The sequence below is a fragment of the Centroberyx affinis genome, unplaced genomic scaffold (assembly GCF_046629955.1).
Source record: "Centroberyx affinis isolate AG114_WGS23_722 - 3 ecotype Tasmania unplaced genomic scaffold, CSIRO-AGI_Caff_v1 ptg004312l_1, whole genome shotgun sequence".
NCBI classification, from domain to species: Eukaryota; Metazoa; Chordata; class Actinopteri; order Beryciformes; family Berycidae; genus Centroberyx; species Centroberyx affinis.
The window spans coordinates 26,721-39,367 of NW_027282024.1; the positions used below are offsets into that span (position 1 = coordinate 26,721).

The 12,647-nt window shown below is 37.0% G+C and overlaps 3 gene segments (V, D, J or C); 2 read left to right on the forward strand and 1 right to left on the reverse strand.

Annotated features, from left to right (window-relative positions):
* The first annotated feature begins 1,431 nt into the window (after positions 1-1,431).
* On the forward strand, positions 1,432-1,800 carry LOC139664539 (immunoglobulin kappa variable 3-20-like). The segment is given in 1 exon segment: positions 1,432-1,800. A coding segment is annotated over 1 exon segment (369 nt).
* Positions 1,801-8,487: 6,687 nt separating this feature from the next.
* LOC139664549 (Ig kappa-b4 chain C region-like) lies at positions 8,488-10,201 on the reverse strand. The segment is given in 2 exon segments: positions 8,488-9,005; positions 9,848-10,201. A coding segment is annotated over 1 exon segment (255 nt).
* Positions 10,202-10,938: 737 nt separating this feature from the next.
* LOC139664540 (Ig kappa chain V region 2717-like) lies at positions 10,939-11,304 on the forward strand. The segment is given in 1 exon segment: positions 10,939-11,304. A coding segment is annotated over 1 exon segment (366 nt).
* The last annotated feature ends 1,343 nt before the right edge of the window (positions 11,305-12,647 follow it).

Genomic DNA, 12,647 nt, shown 5'->3' on the forward strand with positions numbered 1-12,647 from the left:
AATGAGGGATTCAGTTTTATTTATTGATACTGTTTGAGATGTTAAATGATTTAAAAAATTCACCTTTGGATTATAGCATACTTGGTCACAGAACATCATCTGATAGGATACAGTGGCATTTGTATACTTTTGGCAAAACCTAAGAGAGAGAGTTTTCTTAAACATGGATTAATTTTGAAGAAATATCCTGATAACTTACAGTATATGAAGATGTACAAAATCATCATGTGAAAATCCATGGAAACAGTTCTTTATTGTTTCAAAACAACAAGATATTTATCAAGCAAAAACACAAAACATCTGCCAAGTCACTCACTCACTCACATTGTTTCACTTCCCTTGAAGAAGCCTCTCATTCATATCAGCACAGAATGATTCCTCATATGACCAGGAATACATATGTCAAACTACAGTGGAAATAAAAAGGAGTGCAGATTTGGCTACAGTTAAAAAATGATAATCTTAAATCAGCGAACCGTTCTTACTGTATTTTAAATTAAATTAGAAACTGGAAAAATGTGTTTTTTCTATGGGTTTGTTGAAACATAACTTACATCTTGACTGTGTTGCAGAAAATTGTAAAAAAAAGAAATGCAACAGTCAGTACACTTTGGTGTTTCAGTATAGTATAAGCCAAAACAAAATGACCATAAAATTAGCCCTACAAAAACCTCTCACTCTCACTTTGTCAGACAAGTCCTCAAGATGCAACTTTACATTACTAGTTAAAATACATGCTTTCTCCTCTGGCCCAAGAACTTATAATAATTTAATTAGTCATTTGGATTACATTTATTAATGTGTTTTTCACTGGTGAGAGAAAACTGGTATTTAAAATGTATTACCATGGGAAGTCAAATATTTCATTTTCTAGAGTCGCTTCCATTTAAAATGCAAGAAATTAAAAAGTAGCCAATGGATTAGTAAAAACAGGTGAGCTTACTTCCAACATCCATTTTTTTTTTCTGGCGATAATATTAATTTCTCTAGCAGTAAACTAAAACAAGACAAGAAATTCTTCAGGCAAACTTGTTTATAGACATCAAGCCAAATCTATATTTAAATTAGCTTTGACACGTTGTTAATCGAGATTTTGGTAACTTGATTGATCCATTAAGAAACAGCATGATCAGAGTAATCCAAGTCCCTGTTGGAGTCAGTCAGAGCATTTCCATAGAGAGCCACTTTGCATCAGCAGCACCATGCTCCAGTGCTCTGGGAGAGTTTATAGTCCTGAGAGTTGAACACTGGATGACTGACAGCTGTCCTTCATGACAACAGAAGCCACTGAAATCCTCCTCATCAAAACATGACTTTGATCTCCATCCTCATCTGGACTCTCCTCTGCTGCTGCTTCACAGGTAAAGTCCAGAGAATCAAACTCCTCTCCTCTATGAACATCCGTCCCTCTGAAATGAAGCGGAGAAAACCATGACGGTGGTTTATGTTTTTGTCTCTGTATCCTCAGAGTCCAGAGGCCAGGTCACAGTGACTCAGCCTGGAGCAGTGAGCTCTGCTCCGGGAGGCTCCGTCACCATCAGCTGTAGAACCAGTCAGCCGGTTTATGTTCATAGCAGCTACCACCTTATAGCCTGGTACCAACAGAGAGATGGAGAAACTCCTAAACCACTCATTTACAGGGCTAATGAACGAGCATCAGGGATTCCAGATCGTTTTACAGGCAGTGGATCAGGGACTGACTTCACTCTGACCATCAGTGGAGTCCAGGCTGAAGATGCAGCAGTTTACTACTGTCAGAGTCACCACATTATCAACAGTCAGCTTCTGTTCACACAGTGATAAAGCGTCGTACAAAAACCTCCCTCAGTCAGACTGAACAGAGACTGAACTGACTGCTGCAGCTGGAAGCTACTGCAGGAACTGATACAGTTCACTGAGGAGACACACACACACAACTATACATCTAGCAAAGTAAACTCCTGATTTATACTGCTACAACCCGTCAGTCTGGAGTTTCAGATCGTTTTAGTGGGAGTGGATCTGGCTTCATTCTGACCATCAGTGGAGTCCAGGCCGAAGATACAGCAGTTTACTACTGTCAGGAGTATAACAGCTTGTAATACAGTTTAATACAGATTATAACATATTAATACTGAAACTAGTAATTATGGTGATAATTATTTATTAAAAAGGATTTTCACATGTTACGGTTATGTTATATTTCACACATACCAACTATCTTTCAGTCAAATATACTCAACTAACTCAAACTCAATTCCATCAAAGAACTTAATCTTTTCACATGATAAATTTAATGCATAATATAATAAGAAAATTGATTCCTATACTTATATTTGTTAGTCAAACATACTGAGTATCTCATAGTCTAAAAAAAACCCAACCAAGTCACTCATTATAATTTGTCAAAAAAATAAAAGACAATTTGATTAATTGTGTAATTCACTAATATTCTTTAAATATGTTATATTTTACTTCAAATGTACCGAGTGTCCATTAAACTGGGCTCAGATTACAGGAGTTTTAAAATCCTAACTGATTTTGAAATCGGGTTGCATCACGCACATAAGGAGAAACTTAACCAATTTTCTTCTCTCAAATCGCAAACAAGCTCACACTACAAGTTTAGAACATGACGGTGCATCAGACACTACGTGATATTATTAAGATTTTCTTGCCAGACGGAGCTTCTGTATGCAACAACTCATGTGACCACGGAGAGGCAGGAGGCAGATGCTTTGGTGTGTTCAGTAGCTTGCCAAAGAAAAGTGAAAGGCCAGACGAGTTTGGATGAGGAAATGGTTTGAGCGACAGACATAAAGCGGGCTGTCCATTTCAGAGGACCGGAGGTGAGAATTTAACCGTCAGTTTTAATATCTATCTTTAATATAACGTTGGTACGCTATCGCTAGCCTAGTGCTAAAAGTGCTAAAAGGTTTAACATTGCTACCGTCAGCTGTCCCAGCCAGGACGTTAAAGTTGTATTGTCCAATGTTGAAAGGCATAATAAAGTGATGTCTCCATGCAGATACTCACAAATATCAAACAGGTTAGAAATTATCAGGGCAGCTCCGATGCATCTTCGAACGGTTCGGGAGGGTTAGGATTTTATCTGTACACAGCTCACATTACCAGATATTCTGTGCCGAACTTCGGTTCTGACCAAGACTCAGATCCAGATTTCTCTTCCGATTGTCGGGAGGGGCAAATCGGGGATAAATCGGCGAAAAACTCCAGTAATCTGAGCCTGGCATTAGTCAAACAATAATCTCATGCTCAGACTTGAAAAGTTTTGATGTAATTTCCAGTGAGTGTGAATGTAATTCATTTGACAATATATATTAAGTAGAGATCTATTTTCTTGGCTGTGTTTCTGTGTGTGTCAATCCAGCTCTATTCATGTTTGACCTCACCAGGCTGACCTCAAACTTGTTGAAAGTCAACTTCCCAACCATTCATCTGGTCCTTCTCCACCCTCTCAAACCAAGACTGGGAAGACTGGTTCAGTCCAAACACAAATACACACTAGACCTCTTTTGCTCCATTCAGCCTCAGAAAAAGAAATAACGTTAATGTTTCCTTTTAATTTTCAAAGAAATATTCTAGCTTTTACTTGGAAAGGGGGACACAGCAAGGGTGTTCTTTGTCACCACTTTAATTTGCCTCGGTGCCGATGGTACAGTAATGTTTTACTTCCATCCTTTTGGAAATTTCGTCAACTTGGTGCTTTTTTGATCAAGGACATTGTCAAGGACCTGGGAGCACATGGTGATTGGCAACAGAGCGGTATTTCATTAAGCCTACCCACACTTTATTTTGTTCTTTTTTGTGACCTTCTTGAAAAAAGATGTTGATTACAACCAAAAAGCTGGCAGAGGAATTAGAAGAGATTAAAAAATCCCTCAATTTTATGTCTGAGGAGATTAGCAAAGTAGTAAAACAGCAAGTGAACCTCATGGGTCTAATGGAGGAGGTCCGTGAGCTGAGGGCCACAATCAACCAAAGGGACCAGAGGATCGAACTGCTGGAACAAAGGATTGATGACTTGGAGCAGTACTCCCGTGCTGATGACCTTATCATCACTGGGCTGGATACCAAACATCGCAGCTATGCCAGGGCTGCAGCCGGTGACAAGGTGAGGACGCACCACCTGAGGAGCTGTCACATTCTTCCATGCAAGGATAAAAAAACCAAGCCCATGATTGTTGTCCAGTTTGCAAATCAAAAGCATAAGGTTGAAGTGTTGAGACAGTCCAAAAAACTTAAGGGTACTGGGGTGTATGTAAATGAGCATCTGACGAAGAAAAATGCTGAAATGGCTAGGAATGGCCGTATCTTCAGAAAGCAAAACAAAATTCAAGCAACATGGACAAGGAATGGAAAAGTATTTATAAGGTTAAATGGACCACCAGAGCAAGCTAAGGTGGTTGTGGTACGGAATCTGAGAGATCTGGATCAATATAAGTGACGATGTTTATAGATTCGGTCGGGATGATGGGAAATGTGCCCTGGCATGGAGCAATGTAGCTTGAAGGGAAATTTCTGCAAATCTCATTTCTACACCAGTTTTTTCCGCCAAAAAATGACAGATGAAGATTTTCATTTTCCTATTGAAGAAACTGAGAGTAATGATCTCTCTGAGAATGAATCTTCTAAATTTGACTGAACATAAATCATTTAGTTTTGAAAATAACATTGATCCTGAGGCACATTTTTATAATGATTACAAATCAAATTCTGAATATTATTCGGGGAATCAGTTTAATAACCTTAATTTGGAGGGTTTTTCAATCATTCATTTTAATAGCAGAAACCTCTATACAAATTTTGTTCAAATCAAAGATTATTTCAAATCATTAAAACATACATTTCAAGTCATTGCTATAAGTGAGACTTGGTTAACAAATGAAAAGGGTGCTGATTTTGTGTTAGAAGGGTATGGCATTTTTAGTATAAACCGGATAAATAAAAGGGGTGGTGGCGTTGCATTTTATGTACAGTAAGATTTTCAATGTAAGGTAATTGATAGTACAATTGTTAATGATATCATGGAGAGTTTGACAATTGAAATTCATTCTACTAAATTTAAGTTACGTTAAGTTTAAGTTAAATTTTATTCTTGAGTTGGATAGATAGAACGCCTGGTTCTTTCTATGATCAGTTTATGAATACCATAGTTGATATTTTTGGGAAAGTACGTGATAAGAAATCACTTTTTGTTTGTGGTGAATTTAATATTGATTTGTTAAAATGGAATGAACATAAACTAACAACAGACTTCTGTAATGCAATGTTTAGTTATGGTCTCTGGCCCCTTATTGACAAACCTAGTAGGATAACTAAAGAAAGTGCCACACTTATTGATAAAATTTTTACTAATGTTCATGACCAAGCAACAAGTGGTTTGTTTTTAAGTGATATCAGTGATCATCTTTCTGTGTTTGTGATCTTACACCATTTAAAAGTTAAATGTTCAGTTGGTGTAAGTGAGCCTTCCTGTAAATTATTAAGAATAAGGACACCAGAAAGAATTGAGGACTTAAAGATGGACCTTACAAACTGCAACTGGGATGAGGTATATGTTGATGATCATAATCAGGCCTACGATGCATTTTTGTTCATATTCTTAGAGTTATACAATAAACATTGTCCTATTAGAAAGTGCTGGGTGAAGGATAAATATAAAGGAAAGCCGTGGATGACTAAAAGTCTGCAAAGGGCGTGCAAAAATAAAAATCTACTTTCTAAGAAATATTTACAACTGAGAACCAGTGAAAGTGAAGAAAAATATAAGTTGTATAAGAATAAACTGACTTCCGTTATGAGATTACAGAAGAAGGAATACTACAATAAAATATTAGAGGACAGTAAAAATAACATTCAAAGCACTTGGAAAGTAATCAATCATATTATTCAGAATAGATGTTATAAATCTGAATTTCCAAGTTATTTTTTAAATAGCTCTGATGCTACAGTGGACAATTTAAAAAGCATTGTTGATGATTTCAATGACTATTTTTTGGGTGTTGGCACTACTTTGGCCAGCAAAATTGTTGTGCGTGATGACAAAAAAGATTTGTTTGATAATCTGATTAATGGTAATATCAGTTCTATGTTCCTTTGTAGGGTAAATTAAACTGATATAATTGAAATTGTAAGAAAATTCAAAAACAAAAGATCAACTGATATAAATTCCATTGACATGGTAATTATTAAAGAAGTCATTGATTCTATTGTAAGACCTCTGGCATATATATGTAATCAGTCATTTCAAAGAGGTGTTTTTCCTAATAATGAAATCAGCAAAGGTAATACCAATATTTATAGATGAAGATAAGCACTACATGGACAATTACAGACCGGTATCACTTCTTCCTCAGTTTTCAAAAATATTAGAGAAATGATTTGTGAAATAATTGGATCTCTTCATTGGTAAATATGAATTATTGAGTGAACACCAGTATGGATTTAGGGAAAGTAGAACTACTACCTATGCAGTAATGGAGATGGTAGAAGAAATAACACAGGCAGTTGAAAATTATGAGTGTTCTATTGGTATTTATATTGACCTACAGAAGGCTTTTGATACTATAGATCACAGCCAATTATTGAGAAAATTAGAGAAGTATGGGATAAGAGGTATAGCTTACTCTTGGCTGAAAAGCTACTTGGAAAATAGACAGCAATGTGTGCAAATTATTGATACTGTGTCAGGATTTAGGAAGGTCACCTGTGGAGTACCCCAGGGATCGGTGATTGGTCCAAAACGTCTTATACTTTATATTAATGATATTTGCAATGCTACGGAATTGTTAAAATTTGTCATTTTTGCAGATGATACAAATTAATTTTGCTCTGGGAAAAATTTAAAGGAACTTTTGTATGTTACTGAAAGGGAGCTGGAAATCCTCAAAACTTGGTTTGATCGTAATAAATTGTCTCTCAATATTAAGAAAACTAAATTTATGGTTTTTGGAAATTGAAAAGAAATTGATGGGGATATTGAATTAAAAATCTGTGATGTTGAAATTGAAAGAGTTTTTGAGACAAAATTCCTAGGGGTTGTGATTGATCATAAATTAACATGGAAACAACATATTGACTATATTAAAGGAAAAATTTTAAAGTCAATAGCAATCCTGTATAAATCTAGGGATATATTAAATCATAAGGCCTTGTATATAATTTACTGCTCACTTATACTTCCTTACATATCTTACAGTGTGGAATTGTGGGGGTCGACCTTTAAGACGACTATAAATTCAATAGTCTTACTACAAAAACGAGCCATACTTATTATTAATAAGGCTGGTTACTATGATCACACTAATCCACTGTTTATAAAATCCCATGCTATGAAATTTAATAATTTGGTAAATTATTAAATAATGCAAATAATGTTCAGAGCTATAACAAAGTCACTCCCAGACTGTGTACAAAGGTTTTTTTCAATGCAGGAGTGTAAATATCATTTGAGAGATATTTGTAAGTTTATCGTACAAAAAGCTAAAAAAGGGATTAAAAGGAGATGTATTTCTACTGTTGGGTTTAAATTATGGAACAATGCTAATATAAATTTAAGAATGTGTAACTCGCTTTTGGTTTTCAAAAGAAAGGTTTATAAAGCTATTTTTGAGGGTTACAAGTGTGAATGATTTTTATTTTATTTTATTTTATTTTTTTCTGGAGGGTAGCTTAAATTGATAAGAATGTAGGATAGTCACTACATAATACATAGATTGTTGATTTTGTTTATACTGTCTAGCCTGCTTATACTTATTGCATATTAGATTGTATATTGTATATACTGTTTATACTTATTGTATTGTGTGTGATGACTGAATAAAAATACTACTACTACTACTAGATCACTTTGCAGAAACAAAAAACTCACATTTAAATATTTCAGGGGTCAAGACTGGAGATCACTCTCATGTTATATCCCTCTATGCTGATGATATTCTGTTTTTTATTTATAATCCTGAAATTTCTATTATCACTTTTGTATATTTATTTTAAATCAGAGGCATTATCAACTTGACATTTTGGTAATGAGAGATCATTGGGTGATTTTCCTTTTAAGTGGTTAAAAGATTGAATTTGCTATCTGCATGTAACCACACATATAAATAAATGACAATATATAAACAATAAATGAGAGCAATTTTGTCGGAGTCATAAAAGCAGTGATAAGAGATCTTTAAAAATGAACTCCAGTAATCCCTAGATCCACAACTGGTTCCTGCCTATCTTTAGGATACTGCTGGTAAACACAGTCACTTGCATGTGGCCCTCACAGTGTTAATGAATGTGAGACAATGCATTACATAATCCCATAAACTCCTAATTTCTTTCTCAAATTATTACCAGTAACTGTAAAACCTTAGTCACTTTACCCTGAAACAAGCTCAGTCTCTTTGTATTTCATTGAACCACTGTTACTATTAATACAGCATCATAAGACATCTGTTTATAATAATATGCATGGAAACACAACTGATTTGGTATAAAGATCTTTATTGTCGTAACATATCAAGATTTGTCATAACTGCAAGCAAGAAAACATTACAATTTAAAGATGTAACGATTCTGGTGGGTGAGAGAGAGAGAGAGAGAGAGAGAGAGAGAGACTACAGTGCTAAGTGCAGACTGAGAGCAGTAGCAGAGTAAAACCAGTAGCAGAAGTCCCAGTGAGTCAAGTCAGGACTGGGAACACTGGTCTCTCCTCAGTGTCTCCGAGAGCGGAGACTGGGAGCCCTGGGTGGCCTCACAGGTCACAGAGCCCACCTTCCCCCACTGGTCTGCAGGGAGCCTCAGGGTGCTGCTCCAGCTGTAGCGGCCGTCCTTCTCCAGCACCCCGGGGCTCCTGCTCTCCTCCCAGCTGCTGCTGCTGCTGCCGTCCACCTTCCAGGCCAGCCTCCAGTCTGAGGGGAAACCCTTGTTGGCCAGGCACATGAGCGTGGCCTTCCCCTGCAGCAGCTCCACGCTGGAGGGGGGCAGCACCGTCAGGGTGGGACGGACATCACCTAGGAGACACCAATCAGCTTAGAGGACAGGAAGGCTGCGGCTGTCAATCGATCACCAGGCGCTTTGACACCTTTACTGTGTGAGAGTCCATTTTCCCTTTAAGGAGTTTCTGTCAGATGCTTTTTATGCTCCACCAGTCACTCACTCACACATTGTTTCACTTCCCTTTAAGAAGCCTCTCATGCATATCAGCACAGAAAGAGTCCTCATATGACCAGGAATATATCAGACTACAAAGTAGAGGAGCATAGATTTGGATACATTTTAAAATGTCTTATCTAAATAACTAACTAACTGTATTTTAAATTAAACTAGAAACTGGAAAAATTGCAAACAAATTGGATTACAAATACATTTTTAAATAGGATTTTTTCTTGAGGTTTGTTGAAACATAACTCTGTGTTTCTGTAAAGTATAAGCAAAAAAAAAACATGACCATAAAATTAGAAAATGTCAAAATAGCTTTTGAAACCATACGCCTACTTGAAGCGACAAAATAAGAGATTTGCCTACATTTTCAAATAATCGCAAGTTGTCAACAATCATTTAAGTGAAAACTGAAGATTAAAAAGCAATTTTGGAAAGTAGTAATGTTTTTCATTTATCTTTTCTAAAGGTCAACTTGTTTACTTTTCACAGTATGTCTACAACGTGTAAAAAAAAGTGTAGTAAGCAGCTATAAGTCAGACTCCATGGTTAAGGAGAGACACAGAGAAAAGAAAGCTATCTATAAGTGATGTAAGTCAACACAGTGGATATTTATATCTACTTCTAAAATTCAGACACAGGAATAAAAGCCTTAATAAATGATATGATGTTTAAAATTTGTGCAGAAACTTACTTCCAACATCCAGTCTGGTTCCTCCACCAAAAGTCCACCACAGTGATACAAACTCATTGAGCCGCCGTACAAAAACCTCTCACTCTAGAGAGACACGGCTCTCTCACTTTGTCAGACAAAACTAAAACTACAAGCCCTCAAGAAGAAACTTCATAATAATCGTTAGGAATACATAAGGAATACATACTTTCTCCTCTGGCCCAAGTCTCACGATTATTAGATTGGCCATTTGTATTCATTTTATTAAATTGTTTGTTCATTGCTGAAAGTAATTTCTCATTTACAAAATACATATCAACATAGAAAATTTAATACGTAGCTTCCCAAATTACACTGAATATGTAACACATTAAAATGTAGCTCATGAATTACGAAAAACATGAGATAGGTTACTTACTTCCAACATCCAGTCTGGTTCCTCCACCAAAAGTGTACCACAGTGATACAAACTCATTGAGCCGCCGTACAAAAACCTCTCACTCTAGAGAGACACGGCTCTCTCACTTTGACAACAACAAACTCCCCAAAATCAGGCTGAATTTGTAAAACCTAGCTAGCTCATGTAATAACTAGCTATCACAAATAGCACAACATTCCAACATTAATCACTTTTGGTTTGTATACTGTTAAATTTGTCTTGCAGTTATATTTATTTCTCTAGCAGTGAAATTAAACAAGACAAAATAAATTCTTGAAGAAAACTTGTTCATAGACATCAAGCCAAATCTACATTAAACTTAGCGTACATACATTTTTAATCATTGATTGATCCATTTAGGAACAGCATGATCAGAGTAATCCAAGTCCCTGTTGGAGTCAGTCAGAGCATTTCCATAGAGAGCCACTTTGCATCAGCAGCACCATGCTCCAGTGCTCTGGGAGAGTTTATAGTCCTGAGAGTTGAACACTGGATGACTGACAGCTGTCCTTCATGACAACAGAAGCCACAGAAATCCTCCTCATCAAAACATGACTTTGATCTCCATCCTCATCTGGACTCTCCTCTGCTGCTGCTTCACAGGTAAAGTCCAGAGAATCAAACTCCTCTCCTCTATGAACATCCGTCCCTCTGAAATGAAGCGGAGAAAACCATGACGGTGGTTTATGTTTTTGTCTCTGTATCCTCAGAGTCCAGAGGCCAGGTCACAGTGACTCAGCCTGGAGCAGTGAGGTCTGCTCCGGGAGGCTCCGTCACCATCAGCTGTCGTACCAATCCCAAGGTTTATTTTAGTACCTACCACCGTTTAGCCTGGTACCAACAGAGAGATGGAGAAACTCCCAAACTTCTCATTTACTTTGCTAATCAGAGAGCATCAGGGATTCCAGATCGTTTTACAGGCAGTGGATCAGGGACTGACTTCACTCTGACCATCAGTGGAGTCCAGGCTGAAGATGCAGCAGTTTACTACTGCCAGAGTTTCCACGTTATCAACAGTCAGTATGTGTTCACACAGTGATAAAGCGTCATACAAAAACCTCCCTCAGTCAGACTGAACAGAGACTGAACTGACTGCTGCAGCTGGAAGCTACTGCAGGAACTGATACAGTTCAGAGGACACACACACACACACACACACAATTTGGTTGGTGAGAATTAATGATATAGTGTCTCTACCAGTTTGCCTTCTGAAGTTAAAACAGCCCACCTCCCACCTCAACAACCTGAAAGTTCCCCCAAATGAAGAGGACAGTTCCAGTGAAGAAGTCCAATCAGACCCATTAAAAGCACAACAACATCTAGCAAAGTAAGCTGTCCTGATGCCGACCCCCAAACCACTGCTGAATGATCCAAACAGCTTATCCAAGCTGGTCCTGGAATATCTGGACTGTCAGGATCCAAACAGGTCAGGAGGATCATTCAGTCAACTGGATCAGGAAATGAGGGAATCTCATTTCAAATATGCTGAAAAGCAGGTTGGGCATTTTACTGACATGGACTGATAATAAATAATATTAAACTTCATTATATATCACTTTTTCCAGGATTTAATAAAAACCTAATTAAAGGCTAAAACAAGAGGAATAGATGAAAACAAATGACATTATACAACAGCTAGTTCCAACCAAGCAATCTGATCTGATCTGTCAACTAGACATTTAGAACGTGATCAAATCAGCATGACAGCACACCTAGCTGTGCTCGTCACTAAATATTACTCCGCCATATATTATCATACAATATATTTAAATATAACTCTGTTTAGTCTTGATGTTACTAGACACTCTGGCATCCTCCATCAGCTGTGAGTCGGTGACATAGCGCTACTAAAAATACATGTGAAGTTCGCGGACGTAGTAGCTAAATCTGTCCATGGAAAAAAAAATTTTTTCAGCAGATATCTTGCTATGTTGAGCTAGCAAAGTAGGTTTGTGTTTATATGTGTGATATTTATTCATTTTGGGAAATCCCACGATCTCTAGAAAGCATTAGCTCAAGTTGGCTGGCTGACAGGGACTATAAATCGTCTCTGTTGCTAGGTCGTTACTAAGGCCGGCCAACTTGCTGTACTTGAGTAGTAAACTAGATTCCATTACATAGCCTAGGAGTTTACTGACATGACTGATTGTTTTCCAGTTATTAGTCAGACTCAATGTATTTCCAGGCAAACCGAGATAACACGACCAAAAAGTTTTTTTTATTTTGAGAGCAAATTGCCCCACAATATGAATACATTTTGATTATTCTTTTATTTTGTTGGTAACTGTTGTATAATCGCAATATGATACAAGAGGGTGAGCTTTACTGTCATTATTGGCACTACCCTCTCGTGTAATATTGCTTAATTAAAAACTGTAGTTC